This window comes from Heterodontus francisci, chromosome 8 (genome assembly GCF_036365525.1).
Source record: "Heterodontus francisci isolate sHetFra1 chromosome 8, sHetFra1.hap1, whole genome shotgun sequence".
Taxonomy (NCBI): domain Eukaryota; kingdom Metazoa; phylum Chordata; class Chondrichthyes; order Heterodontiformes; family Heterodontidae; genus Heterodontus; species Heterodontus francisci.
Window position 1 is genome coordinate 72699242 of NC_090378.1, and position 24039 is coordinate 72723280.

The 24039-nt window shown below is 45.1% G+C and overlaps 1 protein-coding gene across 3 annotated transcripts in view; it reads right to left on the reverse strand.

The window, feature by feature from the left end:
- The window catches only part of atg4c (autophagy related 4C, cysteine peptidase), a 60551-nt gene that overhangs the window by 35934 nt on the left and 578 nt on the right, over positions 1-24039 (reverse strand). For 2 of the 3 annotated variants that reach the window (XM_068037330.1, XM_068037331.1), the window contains exons 2-3: positions 15886-16069; positions 794-877 (exon numbers count right to left, since the gene is read on the reverse strand). In XM_068037330.1, coding sequence (XP_067893431.1) covers positions 794-877; positions 15886-15961 — 160 coding nt within the window. In that variant the 5' untranslated portion in view covers positions 15962-16069. The remainder of the gene's footprint in view (positions 1-793; positions 878-15885; positions 16070-24039) is intronic. The other variant, XM_068037332.1, reaches the window with a different exon arrangement.

Sequence of the window (24039 nt, forward strand, 5' to 3'; positions counted from 1 at the left end):
CTGACATGTTGAAACACCTTTGCACAAAATGGAACCACCTTCACCACAGAGAGGACGAAGAATCGGAATAGTTAGTCATATTGCTTTCATCAGAGTCAAGCATCATGACAACTTTAAGCATCTCTGTAACATGATCCAACTTGAACTGCCTGATTCACTTGATTAACATAAACAAAAGAATCATGTATTTGCAGGTAAAGAAAAAGTGAGTTAGATGCAAGATAGAGCTCCTAATACTCTGCCCTAACTGTAGCCCTTGATGTCAACTCTACAATTGTGATTTTGTTTCCACTTCTTCAGCCTCTCGGGGCGAGACTACCAATTTAGAGTCAATTGGTGTCAACTTTGGCCAATTTTGTTCTACACGTAAGTGTACATTAGGAAATGGGTTGCTGCCACCCAAACTCATTTCACATACAACCTTAATATCCAGAAGAGCGATCTGACTTTTAGGTAAAAAGAGAAGCTATAAAGGTGAACAAAAACGCAAAATGCTCAGGAACTCAGTCAACATCAAAAAGAGAAAAGACAGACAAATGTTTCAGGTGGACCCGAGTTCTGAGAGTGATCAATGCCTGTAATGCCATCTTTCTCTTCTAGAAGCTGATCAACATGCTGTGTATTGTATTGTCTGTTTTTATTTCAATCCATCATACTCAAATCTAGTCCCAGAAGTGTAATAACAATGTGCAACCCACAGCAGTTTTAAGCCCGCGCACCCCCAACCCCCACCATATTATAAAATAAAACAGTAAAGCATTTAAGAAAATCAAAAGTAAGTATTTGCACTTACCCTCTGACTTGAAATGATAGCATTTTCCCAGCAAAAAGACGGGTGAGTTTCTGCTGAAATTTGTTTTGGTTCTTACAACCCAGCCTGAAGGGATAGAAGACAGAGAAGAGTATTATTAGCTAACAACACTACAAAGCACTTCATGGGACATTTCCTATTATTTCCAGAGTGACCCAGAAGGCTTCACTGACAAACAAAATACAGAAGCTCATTGTTTTAACTTTCTTTTAAAAAAAATTGCCATTGGCAAAAAGCTGCACAGTTGGCATCTAAAGAAATTAGATTTCATTAAAACATTCAATGGCTTGGGGCGGGGGTTGGGGGGGGGGCGGGGATGCAGGCTCAGAACTGACTTTGCCGCTGAGACGAGAGAAGATATAAGGGCACCATCAACAGTTTCAGATCTACTTAAAGTGAATTGGTTATGGAACAGAGCACTGAACTGAATTACACACTGAAATCTGCATTTGCCAAGCAAATATTTGCCCATTCTCTCTGAAGGCTCAGTTAATAGTTGCACTACCCAACGTGGAATTGACTCACACATGGCCAATATCTATCCCTGGTCGATGCAGAGTTAGTTGACACAGCCAAGTGAACAGTTGGAGCACTAATTTTGGTCTCAGAACCTGGGTTAGTGAAGTGAAATTTAAAAAACCTCCCATCATTGGTTGCTACCCAAGATTCCTACTGGGAAGTTTGCATGTGTGGACATCTGGTAAGAGCAGGATCACACTCAGCTATGAAACTCACCTTGGTTGAATACCCTACTCAGAATGTTTACTGACACTTCATTTTATTAAATGCCAGTCAGAAAATTACAAGCACTCTGTATGACTTAAAAGATTGTAATATAGTTCTTATGTACCGATATATTTTTAAAAATCTGTGCTAACATTTTAAATTATGTTTTTTCAAAAATATTTCACACCCAAATTTGAAATACCACACATTTTATAAAACTCTATCGTGATGAATAAGGTCTTTTGTCAAGAAGGGTTACACAGCAAATTTAGCAGCTAGAGCATTTTATTTCATTCCAAAATACTTTCCACAATAATCTGAACTTCAAAGAAAACCAACTTCACTTTGTTACTGCACAGCAGTGTAAAGAAAAAATCTTGCATTTATATCATAGAATGATACAGCACAGGAGGCCATTTGTGCCTTTTCCAGCCCTTTGAAAGAACTATCCAATTAGTCCCACTCCCCTGCTCTTTCCCTATAGCCTTGCAAAAGTTTCCCCTTCAGATATTTATCCAATTCCCTTTTGAAAGTTGTTACTGAGTCTGCTTAGACCAACCTTTCAGGCAGTGCAATCCAGATCATAACTAGGAGCGCAACAACAATTTTTCCCTATTGTCATCTCCGTATCTTTTGGCCATTACCTTAAATGTGCTTCCTCTGGTTACTGACCCTTCTGCGATTGGAAACAGTTCCTCCTTACTTACTCTGGCAAAACCGCTTATGATTTTGAACACCATTAACGACTTAGATGATGGGATACAAAGCCACATATACAAATTTGCAGATGACACAAAGATAGGCAAACATTGTAAGCAGTATAGATGGAAGCATATAATTATAAAGAGATATATAAATGAAGTGAATGGGAAAAACTTTGGTAAATGGATTTCAAGGTAGGAAAATGAGAGGTCATCCACTTTGGACCTAAAAAGGATAGAACAGGGTACTTTCTAAATGGTGGAAAGCTAGAAACAGACTTGAGGGTCCAGGTACATCGATCATTACATGTACAAAAAATAATCACAAAGACTAATGGAATGCTGGCCTAGAGGACTAGAATACAAAGCGGCAAAAGTCATGCTTCAGCTAAACAAAGCCCTAGTTAGACCACACCTAGGGTACTGTTAGCAGCTCTGGGCAGGGGAGTGGGACTAATTGGATAGCTCTTTCAAAGGGCTGGAAAAGGCACAGATGTCCTCCTTCATGCTGTATCATGCTATTATATAAATGCAAGTTCTTTTTCTTTACACTACTGTGTTGTCCTTAGGAAGGACATATTGGCCTTGGAGGGAGTGCAGTGTAACTGAAGTCTTTCATCTCTGGTATCATTCTAGTAAATTTCCTCTGCATTTTCTTTAAGGCTTTGATATCCAATCTGATGCCCAGATTGGACACAATACTCCAGCTGGGAGCTAACCAGTGTTTTATAAAGGTTTAGCATGATTTTTTTGCTTTTGTACTCCCTTCCTCTATTTATAAAAGGTGAGTATCCCTTTAGAACAGCCTTCTAAACCTCTTGTGCCACCTTCAAAGGTTTTTTTTCTCTTTATTCATGGGATGTGGGCATCACTCATAAGGCCAGCATTTATTGCCCATCCCTAATTGCTCTCGAGAAGATAGTGGTGAACCATGTTCTTGAATACAACTGAGTGGCTTGCTAGGTCATTTCAGAGGGTAGTTTAGAGTGATCTACATTGCTGTTGTTCTGGAGTCACATAGGCCAGACTGGTAAGAATGGCAGATTTCCTTCCGCAAAGAATATTAGTAATCCAAATGGGTTTTTACAATAATCCAGTAGTTCCGTGGTCACCATTACAAATACCAGCTCTTTATTCTAGATTCATCAATTGAATTTAAATTCCTCAGCTGCTATACGGGAACTGAATTCATGGCTGGAATCTTGGGCCCCCCCCCCCTCAATGAGCAGGATGGTGGCGGGGGGTGGTGAGAGAGGAGGCATAAAATTGACTGGGAGACGGATGGGGGCCATTCACTGACCCCCATCCTGCCCCCGCTGCAATTTTACATGGGGTGGCAGTGGTGAGAAACAGCCCTCCTGCCCCAGGCCAATCAAGGCCCTTAAGTGGCCAATTAACTGCCACTTAAGGGCCTCCTCCTGCTACCATGGGTGGCATACGGGAAAGCCCCCCAAGAACATCACCGGGTAAACCTGGCAGCCTTCTTGCAAACTGGGGGGGGGTGCCTTCTTGATCAGGCACCCTCTGCCCCACACAGAGGGCTGCCCCCAAAGCCCCAACCACACAACACTCCCCACCCCCCACCCCCACAACCGAGTCCCTTGCCTCGCCGGGGCCCAGGTGATTTTTTGCGGCCTCGCCGCAGACACATACCTAAGTTCCAGGGCAGTCCTTCACCTTGCTTGCTATGGCTAGGTGCAGTCCCAGTAATGGCCACCGCTCCCGATGGCGCCACTGGGACTGGGACCTCCTGCCTTAAGGAGGTGGAAGTCCCGCCCAAGACCAATTAAGAGCCTGGGGAGCAAAAAATTCCCGCTTGACTCCCCAGCCCAACTTTTCGGCCGGTGGGCGGAGCCTCCCGCCCAACGTTAAATTCTGGCCCATATCTCTGGATCATTAGTCCAGGCCTCCGGATTATTAGCCCAGTAACATAATTACTATGTTACTGCACCCCCTAGTGTACATATACCCCAGGTCTAACTTTATTCCTGCACTACTTTAAAATTGTACCATTTAGTTTATATTGCCTTTCCTCATTCTTCCTCCCAAAATAGATTGCATCACACTTCTCTGCGTTAAATTTCATCTGCTATGTTTTTTTCTCCCATTTTACCAGTCTATGTCCTTCTGAAATCTTTTACTACCCTCCTCACTATTTACGACGTTTCTGAGTTTTGTGTCGTCTGCAATTATGCCCTATATATCCAAGTCCAGGTCATTAATGTATATCAGAAAGAGCAGTGGTCCCAACACCGGCCCCTGGTGGAAACCACTGTACACTTCCTTCTAGTTTGAAAAACAACCATTTACCACTACTCTCTACTTTCTGTCCCTTAGCCAATTTCGTTTCAATGCAGCAACTGCCCCTTGAATCCCATGGACTTCAATTTTGCTAACAGGTCTATTAAGTGATACTTTATCAAATATCTTTTGAAAGTCCATATAAAACATTAACTGCACTACCCTCAATGCAGTCCAGCCTCTACCAGTCATGGATGAGCTGGACGTACAGCCAACAAAATCGGAACTCAGTGATGCCACTGATTCTCTAGCCAGCGGAAAAGCCCCTGGGAAGGACAGCATTACCCCTGAAATAATCAAGAGTGCCAAGCCTGCTATACTCTCAGCACACATGAACTGCTTTGCCTGTGCTGGGACGAGGGAGCAGTACCTCAGGACGTGCACGATGCCAATATCATCACCCTCTATAAAAACAAAGGTGACCGCGGTGACTGCAACAACTACCGTGGAATCTCCCTGCTCAGCATAGTGGGGAAAGTCTTTGCTCAAGTCGCTTTAAACAGGCTCCAGAAGCTGGCCGAGCGCGTCTACCCTGAGGCACAGTGTGGCTTTCGTGCAGAGAGATCGATCATTGACATGCTGTTCTCCCTTCGTCAGATACAGGAGAAATGCCGCGAACAACAGATGCCCCTCTACATTGCTTTCATTGATCTCACCAAAGCCTTTGACCTCGTCAGCAGACGTGGTCTCTTCAGACTACTAGAAAAGATTGGTTGTCCACCAAAGCTGCTAAGTATCATCACCTCATTCTACGACAATATGAAAGGCACAATTCAACATAGCGGCACCTCATCAGACCCCTTTCCTATCCTGAGTGGCGTGAAACAGGGCTGTGTTCTCGCACCCACACTTTTTGGGATTTTTTTCTCCCTGCTGCTCTCATATGCGTTCAAGTCTTCAGAAGAAGGAATTTTCCTCCACACAAGATCAGGGGGCAGGTTGTTCAACCTTGCCCGTCTAAGAGCGAAGTCCAAAGTACGGAAAGTCCTCATCTGGAAACTCCTCTTTGCTGACGATGCTGCTTTAACATCTCACACTGAAGAGTGCCTGCAGAGTCTCATCGACAGGTTTGCGGCTGTCTGCAACGAATTTGGCCTAACCATCAGCCTCAAGAAAATGAACATCATGGGACAGGACGTCAGAAATGCTCCATCCATCAATATTGGCGACCACGCTCTGGAAGTGATTCGAGAGTTCACCTACCTGGGCTCAACTATCACCAGTAACCTGTCTCTAGATGCAGAAATCAACAAGCGCATGGGAAAGGCTTCCACTGCTATGTCCAGACTGGCCAAGAGAAGTGGGAAAATGGCGCACTGACACGGAACACAAAAGTCCGAATGTATCAAGCCTGTGTCCTCAGTACCTTGCTCTATGGCAGCGAGGCCTGGACAACGTATGTCAGCCAAGAGCGACGTCTCAATTCATTCCATCTTCCCTGCCTCCGGAGAATACTTGGCATCAGGTGGCAGGATCGTATCCCCAACACAGAAGTCCTCGAGGCGGCCAACATCCCCAGCTTATACACACTACTGAGTCAGCGGCGCTTGAGATGGCTTGGCCATGTGAGCCGCATGGAAGATGGCAGGATCCCCAAAGACACATTGTACAGCGAGCTCGCCACTGGTATCAGACCCACCGGCCGTCCATGTCTCCACTTTAAAGACGTCTGCAAACGCGACATGAAGTCCTGTGACATTGATCACAAGTCGTGGGAGTCAGTTGCCAGCGGGCAGCCATAAAGGCGGGGCTAAAGTGTGGCGAGTCAAAGAGACTTAGCAGTTGGCAGGAAAAAAGACAGAAGCGCAAGGGGAGAGCCAACTGTGTAACAGCCTCGACAAACAAATTTCTCTGCAGTACCTGTGGAAGAGCCTGTCACTCTAGAATTGGCCTTTATAGCCACTCCAGGCACTGCTCCACACACCACTGAGCACCTCCAGGCGCTTACCCATTGTCTCTCGAGACAAGGAGGCCAAAGAAGACTACCCTCATCATCCTCCTCACTAGTTCATCAACTGTTAGTCAAACATGGAGCCTGTGGAATTTTATGCCCTCCGTCGCAGTAGATTTGGTGGCGTGCGGTGTGATATAATTAGGCAGCATGTGCTTTTTCAGATTCCTATAGCGGGAAATGTTAGAGAAATTAAGTCGGCAGCGGGTTAGCAATGTTCTGGGGTTCCCCAGCACAGTGGCAGATTGCAGCTTTGCATTCATTTAAATAACATGAATACTTATTACCCTATGCATTATTACAATTTAGTCCTACCTGCCAGATTAAGTGAATGGCGAGAGATATTCCCATGCCATCCGGTTCATGATTGTTTCACCGTGGCATGCAGCAGTCGGATTTGTGCAGTTGAATCTCAGGTCTGTGCTCTTCTCTCTTTAACTCATCTGCTAAACTAATGGCAGCATTGGAATGGATGTTTGCCTCCAGGATCAGCACCAGAAAGGGTGAATCTTCTCAGGGGATGGCGGCGAAGTCATGGGCGGGGGCTACATGGAGGAGCAGAGCAGGGCACTCGGGGAAGGAAGGGTGGGGTTGACCAGGTGCACGGAGGAGCAGGGGAGGGTGCATGGAGCATCCAGCATGTTGAATGGTTGATGTTGTTGGCTGTGGGGGTGGTGGGTGGATTATAGCAGGACAGAGTGAAGACGTTTAGCAAGGGCTTAAAGGAAGGGATGAGTGCTGTCAATGTTGGGGAGCTGTGGGGCAAATTGAGGGTACTGGCTAGCAGAGGAAACGGTCACAGTCAATAGGGGCAAATAGATTTTGTGGTGGGGGGAGGTCAAGACTAATGGGTGGGAAATCGATAACTTCATATGGAGGGGAACGAGACTCAGCAACAATGGTCAATTCGATGTAAGGAGATTCAAGGGTAAGAGTTGGCATGTCTATAGTAACGGGAGTAGGAACAGGGGAGGAATGGCATGAGTACATTGATGATTACACTATGTACGGTAAAGTGAGGGGGGAAGGCTCAATGATTACGGAGGGAAGAGTAACAGTAACATTGGGCAGGTCATAAGTGATGGGCTCAAGCTGGAAGGTTGCAGGAGGAGGTTGCAAGTTGGGGAGACTTGTCCTGAATTCCACGCACACCATTTTCTCCAAAGATAATGGAATCCACCTGGGCACTCAAGGAGAGGAAAGTAGGAGGTGGCAAACAACAGTGGTTGTGTCTTCTACCTGGCTGTAATTTGAAGGCAGATATAAGCGAGCTGCTCATTGCCTCGATGTTTCAGCTCACCAACCAATACAGGGCTGAATTGCCACACTCTGCTTATTTATTGGTCAGAAAAGCCACAGCGACATGGGTCTCAAACTCAATTTGTCTAGTACCATGGGAAGAAGAGCAAAAGGGGAGACTCAGGAGGGCTCTTTTCCCTCAACTCATGATGCCTGAGCGCCAGCAACAGGCAGAAGAAGAAGGTGAGGGTGCTCCGAATGATAACCAGGAACGGCCTTATTTAAGACAGCCATCTTCAGGACAAGGACAAATTACCTACAAATGTCAGAGAGGCAATGCCAGAGACGCCGAAGGATGTCACATGAAATGGTCACAGAAATTTGTAGGATCCTGCCGCACAACCTGCAGCTGCTCAGCTTTGGTGGGAATCCCATGCCAGTTGCCCTCAAGGTGACTGCTGTACTCATTTATTTTGCTTGCGGCTCCTTCCAGGATTCCACAGGCGACATATGTGGCACCTCGCAGTCTGCAAACCACAAGTGCATCAAAGAGATGACCAATGCTCTTTCTCAACGTGCCAATTATTTCATCTACTCACCTGTAGACGAGGACAGCCAGGCAGCAAGGTCTGCAGCCTTCGGCGCCATCGCTGGTTTCCCCAGAGTGCAAGGGGTGATCAACTGTACTCATGTGGCCATTGGAGGTCCCTAGGACCAATCTGCTGTATTTGTTAATCGTAAAGGGTTCCACTCTTTAAACGTGCAACTGGTTTGTGACCACAGGAGAGGAATCATGCATGCTTGCACACATTTCCCAGGGAGCTGTCATGACTCCTACATTTTGAGGAACTCCCAGCTGCCAGCAGTTTTCAAGGGACCATCCGAAGCGGACGGATGGATCCTGGGTGACAAGGCCTATGTCCTTTGTACATGCTTCTTCTCCATCGCTGCTAAAGAGAGGTATAATGTCGTTCACACATCCACCAGAGCAATCATTGAACACACCACTGGCACGCTGAAAATGCGATTCTGTTGCCTTGACCAGTCTGGAGGGGTTCTTCAGTACACGCCACAGAGGGTGTCACAAATAATCGTTGTCTGCTGTGCCTTACAATTAGATGTGGCAACATTCTGCAGGTGGAGGAACAGGTGGAACAGCAGTCCTCCTCAGATGAGGAAGACTATGAAGAGGGTGAGGAGGAGGACAACAATGACAACGATGCCATCAGCGATATGAGGGCCATGGAGAGACATGCATGGGACATCAGGGAGAACCTCATTTGTGTACGTTACAGCTACCAATAAGTCACATCATCAAATAACGTTGGGAGGAGAAACATAACAATTCCCCACAGAAATTCACTTTTGCATGAGATCGTATTCATCGCTGCAATCTTAATGAAGTGTTGCTGCACTTTCATGTAATTGGCATTTGAAATCATCTATGGGCTATGATGAATGTGATGAACTTAATGCTGTTTGCAGTGATGTGATGACCACAGAAAACAAAGGGAAGGCATAACAGTATTGGAAAAAGTTAATCATCAATGGGAAAACAGCCATCATTGAAGCCTGAAGGCTCAAATTCCAATGAGAAATGGATACTGGATATTTTCTGAGATGCTTTGCAAATATCATAGCATTCCTGCCATAGGCCTCCAAAAAACATCTTTGTATCCATCTGTAACAAAGCAAATCATTAATGAGAGTAGATCAAATTTTAAATGAAATGAAAATGTATGAATAAAACATTTCCACTCTGACAATATGTACATCACCTGTGCCACCTTCGTGTTCAAAACTGTTTCAATTTCCTTTTTCTCCAACTACATCTCGGTGCTACCCCAACATTGGCAGATGACATGGAGACAGTCTGCTCAGTGCACTGTCCATTTGCACAGGATGACCTTGGCGGGCATCCTCTGGACGAATGTGACCTTGATGGCTCCATCCTACTGGGGGTCTGCAGCACTAGTGCTAGAGTATGTCCCGTGTGCTCGCCTGCTGGAGGTAAGGGGGTCACTGTCAGGGAGGGAGGATGAGACACTGCTTACCCGAGGGGTGTCCTGACAGGAAGGCCCCAGGGCAGCTGGCATGTGCTCCTCCTCCATCTGTGTGCACGATGGCATCTGCCTATCTCCCTAAGGGGAAAGAACACCTGGAGCCCCTCTTGCATAGACTCTGCTGCCTGGAGCCAACAGCAACAGCGATGGAGTGCAGGTCAGATCACATATGGCTCGAGTGCTCAACCAGACTTGCCACGGAGCTTGCCAAACTCTCAAGTGAAGAAGTCATACGCTCAAATGCCTGGGACATGGCAGGCGTCATGGCTTGCGTAGACTCCTCCAAGGCACGCACAATGCCATGCATGACCTCAGGCATCTCCGACATATTTTCCACATGGCTTTGCTGCATATCCAGCAGACTTCCTATAGCAACAAACAGAGGATCATCATGAGCGTGGGTCTGAGCAGGGACCTGGTCCCCAGCAGTCCTCCAATTGTCAGGGGACCCAGCTGGCATATGCCCCCTCAGCTGTTGGGACATATCTGTGTTGTGACTACCAGCTTGTGTCCCAGATTCTAATCTGAAACCCCCCGTGGACCGTGTGGAAGAATCTGTGCTGGCGGAGGTGGAAAGAGAGGCAGGTGACGATGCATCCTCTGGGGCAGTAGCTTCTTCTTCCTCCCCAGAGGTGCATTCTTGAACCGCACAGTATCCTGCTACTCGGGTGCGGGCATCTGCAGTGGAGACAAAAACAGACGTAGTTTAAGCATGTGCTTTACATGAGTTCACACAATTTCCTTTAGTTTCCACATATAGCTGCAAGAGTGGAGATGACACTTCATCCTTACGCCTTGTGGCTCCTGTCTCGCCATCTCCGTTCACCCTGCTTCCCTCCTCTCTCGCAACCTCAGACGCCTCCTCCTTAGCCAGTGTCAGCAGCCTTGTGTCAGGGACCCCTCCTCCCATTCTAGCATGCTCACGCTGGTTGTGGTTTTGTTTATCCTGCCACAGATAGTGCAGATTTAATGGCATGGCACATGATGCACCACAACCATTGCATACATGCATCAACATCACTCATTCTGCAGTGGCTTTCGCACGACACATCCAAGCACATAAACAATGCCAATCTTCATATTGGGTGCAAAATCATTTAGTGAAAGGCACAAAGGCTGCTCATGCATTTCATTGCATTCCTTGTGCACCCTCTGCCTTAAAGACAAGGATCAAGGAAGGAAAACAATGGATCTGCTTTGCCTACCAACTTACCCTCGCCGATCTGAGCAAGTCATTGATGCGCTTGCGGCACTGCACCCATGTTCTACGAGTGACCCAGCCACTCAGTTCCTGATCTCATTACAGCCTTGGTTCAAACAAGGACAAAAGAGCTGAACTCAAGAGGTGAGGTGAGAGTGACTGCCCTTGACATCAAGGTAGCATTTGACCGAGTATGGCATCAAGGAGCCCTAGCAAAACTGTCAATGGGAATCAGGGGGAAAACCCTCCGCTGGCTGGAGTCACACCTAGCGCAAAGGAAGATGGTTGTGGTTGTTGAAGGTCAATCATCTGAGCTCCAGGACATCACTGCAGGAGTACCTCAGGGTAGTGTCCTAGGCCCAACCATCTTCAGCTGCTTCATCAATGACCTTCCTTCAATCATAAGGTCAGAAGTGGGGATGTTCGCTGATGATTGCACAATGTTCAGCACCATTCGGAACTCCTCAGATACTCAAGCAGTCCGTGTAGAAATGCAGCAAGACCTGGACAATATCCAGGCTTGGGCTGATAAGTGGCAAGTAACATTCGCGCCACACAAGTGCCAGGCAATGACCATCTCCAACAAAAGAGAATCTAACCATCTCCCCTTGACATTCAACGGCATTACCATCGCTGAATCCCCCACTATCAACATCGTATGGGCTACCATTGACCGAAAACTGAACTGGAGTAGCCATATAAATACCGTGGCTACAAGAGCAGGTCAGAGGCTAGGAATCCTGAGGCGAGTAACTCACTTCCTGACTCCCCAAAGCCTGTCCACAATCTACAAGGCACATGTCAGGAGTGTGATGGAATACTCTTCACTTGCCTGGATGGGTGCAGCTCCAACAACACTCAAGAAGCTAGACACCATCCAGGACAAAGCAGCCCGCTTGATTGGCATCCCATCTACAAATATTCACTCCCTCCACCACCGATGCACAGTGGCAGCAGTGTGTACCATCTACAAGATGCACTGCAGCAATGCACCAAGGCTCCTTCGACAGCAGCTTCCAAACCCGCGACCTCTACCAACTAGAAGGACAAGGGCAGCAAATACATGGGAACACCACCACCTGCAAGTTCCCCTCCAAGTCACACACCATCCTGACTTGGAACTATATCGCCGTTCCTTAACTGTCGCTGGGTCAAAATCCTGGAACTCCCTTCCTAACAGCACTGTGGGTGTACCTACCCCACATGGACTGCAGCGGTTCAAGAAGGCAGCTCACCACCACCTTCTCAAGGGCAATTAGGGATGGGCAATAAATGCTGGCCCGGCCAGCGACGCCCACATCCTGTGAATGAATAAAAAAAATGTTTTAAACCCCACGATTCAAGAACTCCTCTGCTACCTCCACCCAAGCCACCCTCGTGAGGTAGGAGGGTCTTTGCAATCCATCTATAGGGAAGAGGACCTGCTGTCTTTCCCTTACGGCCTGCAGGAGAATCTGCAGGGAAGCTTCACTGAACCGTGGGGCAGTACGCTGCTTGCTGGCTGACGTGACTCACTTTGGATGCAGGTTAAAAAAAAAATTATATTTGCTCATGGGATGTGGGCGTCGCTGGCTAGGCCAGCATTTATTGCCCATCCCTAATTGCCCTAGAGAAGGTGGTGATGAGCTTCCTTGTTGAACCATAACACTGTTAGGATAGGAGTTCCAGGATTGTGACCCAGCAACAGTGAAGGAATGGCAATATAGTTCCAAGACAGGATGGTATGTGGCTTGGAGGGGAACTTGCAGGTGGTGGTGTTTCCATGCATCTGCTGCCCCTGTCATTCGAGATGGTAGAGGTCGTGGGTTTGAAAGGTGCTGTTGAAGGAGCTTTGGGGAGTTGCTGCAGTGCATCTTGTAGATGGTACACACTGCTGCCACTGTGCGTCGGTGGCGAAGGAGTGAATGTTGACGGTGGTGAATGGGGTGCTAATCAAGTGGGCTGCTTTGTCCTAGATGGTGTCGAGCTTCCTGCGTGTTGTTGGAGCTGCACCCATCCAGGCACGTGGAGAGTATTGCATCACAATCCTGACTTGTACCTTGCAGATGGTGGACAGGCTTTGGAGAGGTGAGTTACTCACCACAGAATCCCCAGCCTCTGACCTGCTCTTGTAGCCACAGTATTTACGTGGCTGGTCCAGTTCAGTTTTTGGTCACTGGTAACCCCCAGGATGTTGATAATGCGGCATTCAGCAATGGTAATGCCATTGATCATTAGAGGGAGATAGTTAGATTCGCTCTTGTTGGAGATGGTCATTGCCTGGCACTTGTGTGGCGTGAATATTACTTGCTACTTATCAGCACAAGCCTGGATGTTAGCCAGGTCTTGCTGCATCTGGACACGGACTGCTTCATTATCTGAAGAATCGTGAAGGGTGCAATCATCGGAGAACATCCCCACTTCTGACCTTATGACGGAGGGAAGGTCATTGATGAAGCAGCTGAAGATGGTTGGGCCTAGGACACTACCCTGAGGAACTCCTTCACTGATGTCCTGGGACTGAGATGATTGACCTCCAACAACCACCACCACCATCTTCCTTTGTGCTAGATATGAGCCCAACCAGCGGAGAGTTTTCCCCCTGATTCCCATTAACTCCAGTTTTGCTAGGGCTCCTTGATTCCATACTCAGCCAAATGCTGCCTTGGTGTCAAGGGCAGTCACTCTCACCTCTCCTTTGGAGTTCAGCTCTTTTGTCCTTGTTTGGACAAAGGCTGTAATGAGGTCAGGAGCTGAGTGGTCCTGGTGGTCCTCAAACTGAGCGTCAGTGAGCAGGTTATTGCTGAGCAAGTGTCGCTTGATAGCACTGTCGACGACCCCTTGCATCAGTTTGCTGATGATCGACAGTAGACTGATGGAGCGGTAATTGGCCGGGTTTGAATTGCCTTGCTTTTTGTGCACAGGACATACTTGGGCAATTTTCCACATTGCAAGGTAGATGCCAGTGTTGTAGCTGTACTGGAACAGCTTGGCTAGGGACGTGGCTAGTTCTGGAGCACAACTATTGCTGGAATGTTGTTGGGGCCCGTAGCCTTTGCAGTATCCAGTGCCATCATCCGCTTCTCGGTGGAGTGAATCGGATTGGCTGAAGACTGGCATGTGATGCTGGGGACCTCAGGAGGAGGCCGAGATGGATCATCCACTCGGCACTTCTGGCTGAAGATGGATGCAAATGCTTCAACCTTGTCTTTTGCACTGTCCTGCTGGGCTCTCACATCATTGAGGATGGGGATATTTGTGGAGCCTCCTCTTCCTGTTAGTTGTTTAATTGTTCACCACCATTCATGACTGGATGTGGCAGGACTGCAAAGCTTAGATCTGATCCGTTGGTTGTGGGATCGCTTAGCCCTGTCTATCACATGCTGCTTTCGCTGTTTGGCATGCAAGTAGTCCTGTGTTGTAGCCTCATCAAACTGATACCACATTTTTAGATCATAAATAAATGATTCAAAGTTGGAGGTGACTTTCACAAAATAAGGGAGGCAAAAGCATTTCGATTTAAGTAAAAGCTTCAATTTAAGTCAGTCTGAAGGTACTTACATGAAAGGAAGGCTGCTGATCCTTGAGACTGCAAGCACTGAATGTTTTATATCTGTGACAATCATGGTGCTTGGGGCAGTGATAGCGGGTTCCCCCCATGAAACGCCGCCCCCAACGCATGACCCCACATGTCCCCTGTGCCCGTCGCCAAACTGCTCATTTACATACGGAACAGGAATTGTAGCGGAAGTTACGACAACTTCCAGTCCCGCCATCGGGAATGCAACAGCAATCATACAATTCCACCCACAATTTGCCTTTCACAAATCTGTGCTGACTTTCATTTATTAACCCATATCTTTTCCAAGTGCCAACTGATTTTGTTCCAAATTAATGTCTCTAAAAGTTTCCGAACCACCACCGCAATTAGGATGACTGGCCTGTAGTTAGCAGGTTTATCCCTTGCTCCATTTTTTCAGCACTTTTCATATTCTTCGGATGTGCCAAAGATGGTCACAGCCAATTAATCACTTTTGAAGTGTATACACTGTTGCTTTGTACACAAATATGACAGCCACTTTAAGTACAGCAAGATTTCATGAACAGCAATGAAACAAATGATCAGCTTTCGTGGTATATATTGGGTGAAGAATGTTAGCCAGAACCCTGGGCGAACTCTTTTGCTCTTTTTTGAGTTGTCCCATGGGATCTTTTATATCCACTCAAACAGGCAATCAAGGCTTCCATTTAATATTCCATCTGAAAGAGAGCACCCCCAACAATATCTCACTCTATCAGTACAGAACTGAAATATCAGGCTAGTTGTGCCCAAGTCCTGAAGCGGGCTTAAGCCTATAAGCTTTGACCCAGATGCCAGAGTACTACCTTTTCACTCACCCACACAGTCTCAAATACTACAACCTTTATTTTTCCTCTCCCCTCTTGAAGATGCTAAGTTATGCTGGGATCCAGTTCCACTAGTGCCAATCACCCTGCAGTTCCGCTTCCAAGTTATTCTTCACCTGGGAGACCAGACTGTGAGTGCTTATTCAATCATAGGGACATCACACGCAAGCCCAATTCTATACTCACTTGACATCAACACACATAATTTCCAACAGCAGTCGCTGAAGCAAGATCAGGAAGAACCACGGCCAATGTTTCTTTTCCCCAGCCAAGGAGTGCTTAATCTAACTATACTACCCAACTGCTGCCCAGCTCAGAACACCAAACTCAGCCCCCACCAGGGATCAAACGTGGTGCTGTCATGTGTGTATGGTTCGTCTGAGTCCTTGTTGGAGGTGGTTTGTAGTTTGTAAACATGGACACTTGTTTTGAAATTCAACAGCCTTTTGTTAACCCGATGTGTACCCTTAGTCTCTTCACTCTAAACATGTACAAACAGCACCTACTGTACTTCACATTGTGCCATGCTGACATAAACTTCGCCTTCAGTTTATCCACTTCATCAGGTTCGCTATCTTCCATTTTCAGCCTTTAGCAGATGTTGCCATCCCAGCTTCCTTTGCTTTGATGCAGGAACACTTTGCTCTATTCCAGAATGGAGCAGACTTCAAACATAAGGCAGAGAACTCACTGAGAGATGAAACAGTGAAGTATTAGTTTCATAATATTTAAATTTTTAAAGGTTTTCCTGCAATTCAAAATAAGACATTGCTCTAATGGCTCAACGAGTAATTACACTGTCCAACGTGAAACTGAGCTAAGACCAGCAAGCCAACCCACAACTCGCCAGCCCCCCACACCCATCCCCTCTCCCCATACCCAAAATGGAACAACTCCAAGGACAAGCCATTTTGCTTCACGTATTTTCAATTCAAACACCATACCTCTGTGACAAAAACTATACACAACTTATAATTATATCGGAGTGTCTCCTGACATTGCAGAACATGCACAGAGCGATCGCGAATGTTATCAGTACATCCGAACATTTGCCAGCTTGCCAGTATGAATGCGCGCGAGTACGCACTGACATCAACACACAATGGCGTCAGACTTAATGGCCACGATCACCGCCTTCATTCCCCAAGAGTATCCTGCACCCTCCCACCATCCCCACCTTAGTCGCCACGCTTGGTTGGGGGGGGGGGGGGGGGGTAGCAGCGAGGCGGGGAGCAGCAAAGAAAAACGGCGATGGCAGGAAGGAGCAGGGTACTGTTAGATTGGGATGGAGGCGGCGATCGAGGCCATGGAGGTGTTTGCGTTTAATTTTTTTGTGTCAAAGTGAGCAGCATCTTTATTACTGGCAGCTGCCTGAGGCTTCACAGTGAGGTTTCAGTCGATAAGTCTGCATTTGCGCATGTGCCAGTACTGCACCACCTAGTGGTTGTGTTGTCAGCAAACACAGCCTATTTATATAGCACCTTTAATGTAATAAAATATCCCAAAATGCTTCACAGGAGCATTATGAAACAAAATATGACACCGAGCCACATAAGGAGTGATTAGGCCAGATGACCAAAAACTTGGTCAAAGTGGCAGGTTTTAAGGAGCGTCTTAAAGGAGGAAAGCGAGGTAGAGCAGCAGAGAGGTGTTGGGAGGGAATTCCAAAGCTTCAGCCCTAGGCTGCTAAAGGCACTGCCACCAACAGTGGAGCAGTAAAAAATTCGGAATGCTCCAGAGGCCAGATGTAAATGAGCACAGATATCATGGAGGGTATTACACAAATAAAGCTACCCAAATATCAGAAGTGGATTACTGTAATATTAACTGTACACAATTAAGTGGACATTTCAAAAACCCAATTTTAGATAGAGAAAAACTATATTGAACACTTTGCTTTGTTCAGATTTTTCTTTCCTCATTCCCTATTATTTTATTTTAACATTTACTTTATTTCTAGCATATTAATTATTCTCTAATATTTAAAACTGTAATTTTAAAAATCCATCTGTTTTACTCTGTCATTTTGACATTTTTGTTAGTGGAATCAACACTCTGAAATATGTTTTTTTATTTATTCCCAAGATTTAGGCATCGCTGGTAAGTTGGGCATTTATTGTCCATCCCTAGGGCCTCTAATTGTCTGAAAAATGGCTCCAAAGGCCATTTTATTTGGCTAATCGAGGTGAGAAGTGCAAATATTGATGACTGCATTTACTTACAAGTGATATACAGAAGTGCTACCACTAAACGAGCTAGTTCATCAGCAATGCCAGCACCCTGATAACACTGAGAAAAGAAAACTCAGCCACAGTGTAAATGATCATTTCATTCTGCAATTAGCCCTAAACAGAAAAGTTACTAAATAAAGCCATACCAGTGAGGGTCACACATTGGATTTGTAGGGAGGAGTGTTAATTATAAAAATTATTTCAGCAGTTGGTTGAGTAATGAGGTGTAATGAAAGAGTTAAGAGTAGGAGTGCAGCTATATTTAGTTCATGTAGATAAAATTGCAGCACAAGGTTGAAGGAGAACACCATACTTATATCTCGGGTTCTGTCTTGCTCTATAATTGGAGTCACATCTACTCTTAAGAGTTAGTCCTGGTGTCTATTCTTCAATGTTTTACTCAGATCAATATTTAGATGAATGCGAGTAAAAGAAATTATGGAATAATCTTTTTATATTCCTTTGCCCAATTTTCCTCATCCCCCCCCAACCTCTTCTGATAGTGTTAGTCTTGACTTAGTGGTAGTACACTCGTCTTCGAAGGTCACGAGTTCAAGATCCACTAAAGAGTTTTGAATACATACTCTAGAATAGCACTTGAATGCAGTACTGAGGAAGAGCTGCACTGCTGTAAATGCTGTCTCTAATGCTGACATTAAACCAAGGCACCATTTATTAATTAAATAGAGGACTAGGCAGGCAGTGCAGGAATCTCCTGTGGCTATTCCCCTGCAAAACAGATATACTGCTTTGGATACTGTTGGGGGAATGGCCTCTCAGGGGAAAGCAGCAACAGCCCAATTCATTGCACCACGGTTGGCTCTGCCGCACAGGGGAGGAGTAAAAAGTGTGGGAATGCAATAGTTATGGGAGATTCAATTGTAAGGGGAATAGATAGGCGTTTCTGTGGCCGCAAAAGAGACTCCAGGATGGTATGTTGCCTCCCTGGTGCTAGAGTCAAGGATGTCTCAGAGCGGTTACAGGACATTCTGAAGGGGGAGGGTGAACAGCCAGTGGTCGTGGGACACATTGGTACAAACGGCATAGGTAAAAAAAAAGGATGAGGTCCTAAAAGCAGAATATAGGGAGCGAGGAAATAAGTTGAAAAGTAGGACCTCAAAGGTAGTGATCTCAGGATTACTACCAGTGCCACGTGCTAGTCAGAGTAGAAATAGCAGGATATATCGGATGAATACATGGCTGAAGAGATGGTGTGAGAGGGAGGGTTTTAGATTCCAGGGGCATTGGGACCGGTTATGTGGGAGGTCAGACCAGTACAAACTGGACGAGTTACAACTGGGCAGAACCGGGACTGATGTCCTAGGGGGAGTATTTGCTAGAGTGGTTGGGGAGGGTTTAAACTAAAATGGCAGGGGGATGGGAACCTTTGCAAAGAGTCAGAGGAGGGGGGAATCAAAGAACAAAAGACAGTAAGAGGAATAAGAAAAGTGATAGGCAGCGAAATCTAGGGCCAGAATCAAACAGGGACACAGTGAAAAATATTGGGACGAAGACAAGTAATGTTAAAAAGACAAGCCTTAAGGCTTTGTGCCTTAACATGCGGTGCATTCGCAATAAAGTGGATGAATTAAACAGGTATGATACAGTCCGGATTAAAGAGACATGGCTGCAAGGTGACCAGGGATAGGAAATGAATATCCAGGGATATTCAGTATTTAGGAAGGATAGACAAAAAGCAAAAGGCGGTAGAGTTGCATTGCTGGTTAAAAAGGAAATTAACACAATAGTGAGGAAAGATATTAGCTCTGACGATGTGGAATCTGTATGGGTAGAGCTGAGAAACACTAAGGGGCAAAAAACATTAGTGGGGGTTGTATATAGACCCCCAAACTGTAGTGGTGATGTTGGGAATGGCATTAAACAGGAAATCAGAGATGCATGTGATAAAGGAACATCTGTAATTATGGGTGACTTTAATTTGCATATAGATTGGGCAAATCATATTAGTCACAATACCGTAGAGGAGGAATTCTTGGAGTGTATACGGGATGGTTTTCTGGACCAATACGTTGAGGAACCAACTAGAGAACAGGCCATCCTAGACTGGGTATTGTGTAATGAGAGAGAAATAATTGACAATCTAGTGGTGCGAGACCCCTAGGGGACGAACAACCATAATATGATAGAATTCTTCATCAAGATGGAGAGTGACGTAGTTGATTCTGAGAGAAGGGTCCCGAATCTTAGTAAAGGAAACTATGAAGGTATGAGGCGCGAGTTGGCCATGATGGATTGGGAAACGTTACTTCAAGGGATGATGGTGGATAGGCAATGGCAAACATTTAAAGAGCCCATGGATGAATGGCAACAATTGTTTATCCCTGTCTGGCGCAAAAATAAAATGGGAAAGGTAGCCAAACCATGGCTTAAAAGGGAAATTAGAGATAGCATTAGATCCAAGGAAGAGGCATATAAATTTGCCAGGAAAAACAACAGACCTGAGGATTGGGAGCAGTTTAGAATTCAGCAAAGGAGAACCAAGGGATTGATTAAGAAGGGGAAAACAGAGTACGAGAGTAAGCTTGCGGGGAACATAAAAACTGACTGTAAAAGTTTCTATAGGTATGTGAAGAGAAAAAGATTGGTGAAGACAAATGTAGGTCCCTTACAGTCAGAAACAGGGAAATTTATTATGGGGTATAAAGAAATGGTTAACCAACTAAATGCATACTTTGGTTCTGTCTTCACAAAGGAGGACACAAATATCATACCAGAAATGTTGGGGAACACAGGGCTGAGTGAGAGAGAGGAACTGAAAGAAATCAGTATTAGTAGAGAAATAGTGTTGGGGAAATTGATGGGATTGAAAGCCGATAAATCCCCAGGGCCTGATGGTATGCATCCCAGAGTACTTAAGGAAGTGGCCCTAGAAATAGTGGATGCATTGATGGTCATCTTCCAAGATTCTATAGACTCTGGAACAGTTTCTACAGATTGGAGGGTAGCTAATGTAATCCCACTATTTAAAAAGGGAGGTAGAGAGAAAGCAGGAAATTATATACCAGTCAGCCTGATGTCGGTAGTGGGGAAAATTCTAGAGTCCATTATAAAAGATTTTATAGCAGAGCATTTGGAGAACAGTGGTAGAATTGGACAGAGTCAGCATGGATTTACGAAAGGGAAATCATGCTTGGCAAATCTACTAGAATTCTTCGAGGATGTAACTAGTAGAGCTCATGAGGGGGAGCCAGTGGATGTGGGTTATTTGGTCTTTCAGAAGGCTTTCGACAAAGTCCCACTTAAGAGATTAGCATGTAAAATTAAAGCGCTTGGGATTAGGGGTAGTGTATTGTGATGAATAGAAAATTGGTTGGCAGACAGGAAACAATGCATAGGGATTAATGGGTCTTTTTTCAAATGGCAGGCAGTGACTAGTGGGGTACCACAGGAATAGGTGCTAGGACCCCAGCTATTCACAATATACATTAGTGATTTAGATGAGGGAACTAAATGTAATATCTCCAAATTTACAGATGACACAAAACTGGGTGGGAGGGTGAGTTGTGAGGAGGATGCAGAGTGGCTTCAGGGTGATTTGGACATGTTGAGTGAGTGGGCTAATGCATGGCAGATGCAGCATAATGTGGATAAATGTGAGGTTATCCACTTTGGTAGCAAAAACAGGAAGGCAAATTATTATCTGAATGGCTATAAACTGAAAGAGAGGAAGATGCAGCGAGACCTGGGTGTTCACGTAACCAGTCGCTGAAGGTAAGCATGCAGGTGCAACAGGCGGTAAAAAAGGCAAATGGTATGCTGGTCTTCATAGCGAGAGGATTTGAGTACAGAAGCAGGGATGTCTTGCTGCAATTATACAGGGCCTTGGTGAGGCCACATCTAGAACATTGTGTGCAGTTTTGGTCTCCTTATCTGAGGAAGGATGTTCTTGCTATAGAGGAAGTGCAGCGAAGGTTTACCAGACTGATTCCTGGGATGGCGGGACTGACATATGAGGAGAGATTGAGTCGGTTAGGATTATATTCGCTGGAGTTCAGAAGAGTGAGGGGGGATCTCATAGAAACCTGTAAAATTCTAACAGGACTTGACAGGGTAGATGCAGGAAGGATGTTCCCGATGGTGGGGGAGTCCAGAACCAGGGGTCATAGTCTAAGGATACGGGATAAACCTTTCAGGACTGAGATGAGGAGAAATGTCTTCACCCAGAGAGTGGTGAGCCTGTGGAATTCGCTATCACAGAAAGCAGTTGAGGCCAAAACATTGAATGTTTTCAAAAAGGAGTTAGATATAGCTCTTGGGTCTAAAGCGATCAAAGGGTACGGGACGAAAGCGGAACAGGCTACCGAGTTGGATGATCAGCCATGATCATAATGAATGGCAGAGCAGGCTCGAATGGCCTACTCCTGCTCCTATTTTCTATGTTGCTAAACGACAAATTTTTTTGTATGTAAAACAAAATTCCTAGTGGCCATTGTGGAAAATTGTAGAAAGAAAGTTTAAAAAAATTGAGGTACAATTACTCTCTGATGTTTGTGGAGTCTGAACCATATGACCAGTGGAAGAATGAGGTTAATATGTGGACACAGGTTACTATTTCACCAAAGAGAAAGCAAAGTATGGCTTTTGTGTTGTTGCTTCCTGTACAAAGTAAAATCAGAGGTAAGGTATTTTCTGAGATGGATGTGAGTCAGTAATGAAGGTTTAGAATTTCTAACAGAATTCCTGGATGAAATCTACCAAAAGATAACCTGTTAAATTCGTATAAGGCCTGGTTAGAAATTGATAGATTTTGGAAAATAAATGGTCTGTCCATGGATGAATATATTATGGACTTTAACAAATAGTACAAAAGGTTTACAAAGTTCAATTTAGGGATCCCTGGATTGGTACTAGCGTATAAATTACTAGATTGTGCTAATGTGTCAAATGCACAGACAACTGGTTCTAACTGATGTTCTCGGAGGAGCAGCCTCTGTTGAATCAAATGTCTGCTTCATAGAAATTCCTAAGGAAACAATCATTCCCTTCAGCCTTCGTGGAACAAATGAGGCATTCCGCTGTGACACAAAGAATGGAAGACTCTATGGTTAGCAGGTTTCTATATAGTCCAGACACCGGATGCAGGGGTCAATGCAACAGAAGAATTAAAAGCAGGCAGAACGATGATGGAAACATGTCTAGCAAATCTGGTTATATTGATGGAAGATGAATTTGGAACAGTAATAATGGGTGAAAGAATCCCAAGAATGCCCAAAGAAAAGCTAATAGATGCTTTAGATGTGACTCTAAATATTATTATGAGGTAAACTGCCCAGAGTGAAGAGGTAGGGTCTTTGAAATGACACATAAGGAAGAGGATGAAGATAATGATGAATCTTAACAGATTGTATAAGTAACAAGGTGTTTTACTCCTGTGGTGAATATTTTACTTGTGATTTCCTTTTAATTGTTTGGTATTTAATAGTGCATGTACTTCAACAGTATGTAGGGTAGACTGGTTAAAATGGTTATCCTGATTTACTACTTAGTGATGATCGATGCAAGGTTAAGGATTACAAAAATACTACTGGCTGTAGGTTTGGCGATGACAGCATCTTGAGGTCACTTGAGAATGGTAATTCCATGTAAAATAGCTGAAGTAGCCGTAAGTACTGATATAGTCTCCAGTGAGATACCTATGCTGTTGAATAAACCTTCAATGAAAAAGGCACAAATGAAGCTTGATATGAAGCACAAGACAAATGTTTTTTCAGTAATCGATTGATTTATAGTTTACCCAGTCAAGTCATTACTGTATCCCCTCAATAACTGACAATCACTATGTTAAAAGTACATAGAAATATAAGTTGCTGTTGAATGTATGGCCCAGTAGGACACAGCATGGAAATCTTCACCTTCAAAATTAATAGGACACTTTAGCCACGAACTATATTTGTAAGAGTACATCACCCTCCTGGTTCCACACCCAATACATTTTCTGTTCTACTCAATCGTACCTTGAAGATAACACCACTTCAAAATCAAATGTGAAAGGAACTGAAATGTAATGTTAACAAATTGACCTGAGTGACACCACAATTGCCATTTCATGCCAAGTAACCAGACTTTAGCAGAATTCTCAGCTCTCTTTTAGTGAGGCACAACAAAGAGGCAGCTGGGGTTAAGGTGGCACCTTTCTGCTTTGGACAGGATAGAGAAGTTTGAGTGGGTTGTTTGGCTTCTGCTTTACATTTTAGGAATTTGCAATTTTCCATTTATTTCAGTGTCTTGCAATACATATGCTTTCATAGGTAATGAAGACATTATCAACGACAACATCAGACCTTCAAGTGTGATCGTATCACTCTCCTTACCCTGGCCCCATACAGTTTTGGATATGACAAAGCACCTCAATCAAAGCTGGGTATAACACAGAATGCAGCATCGGTCACACATTTCATCTCTGCATTA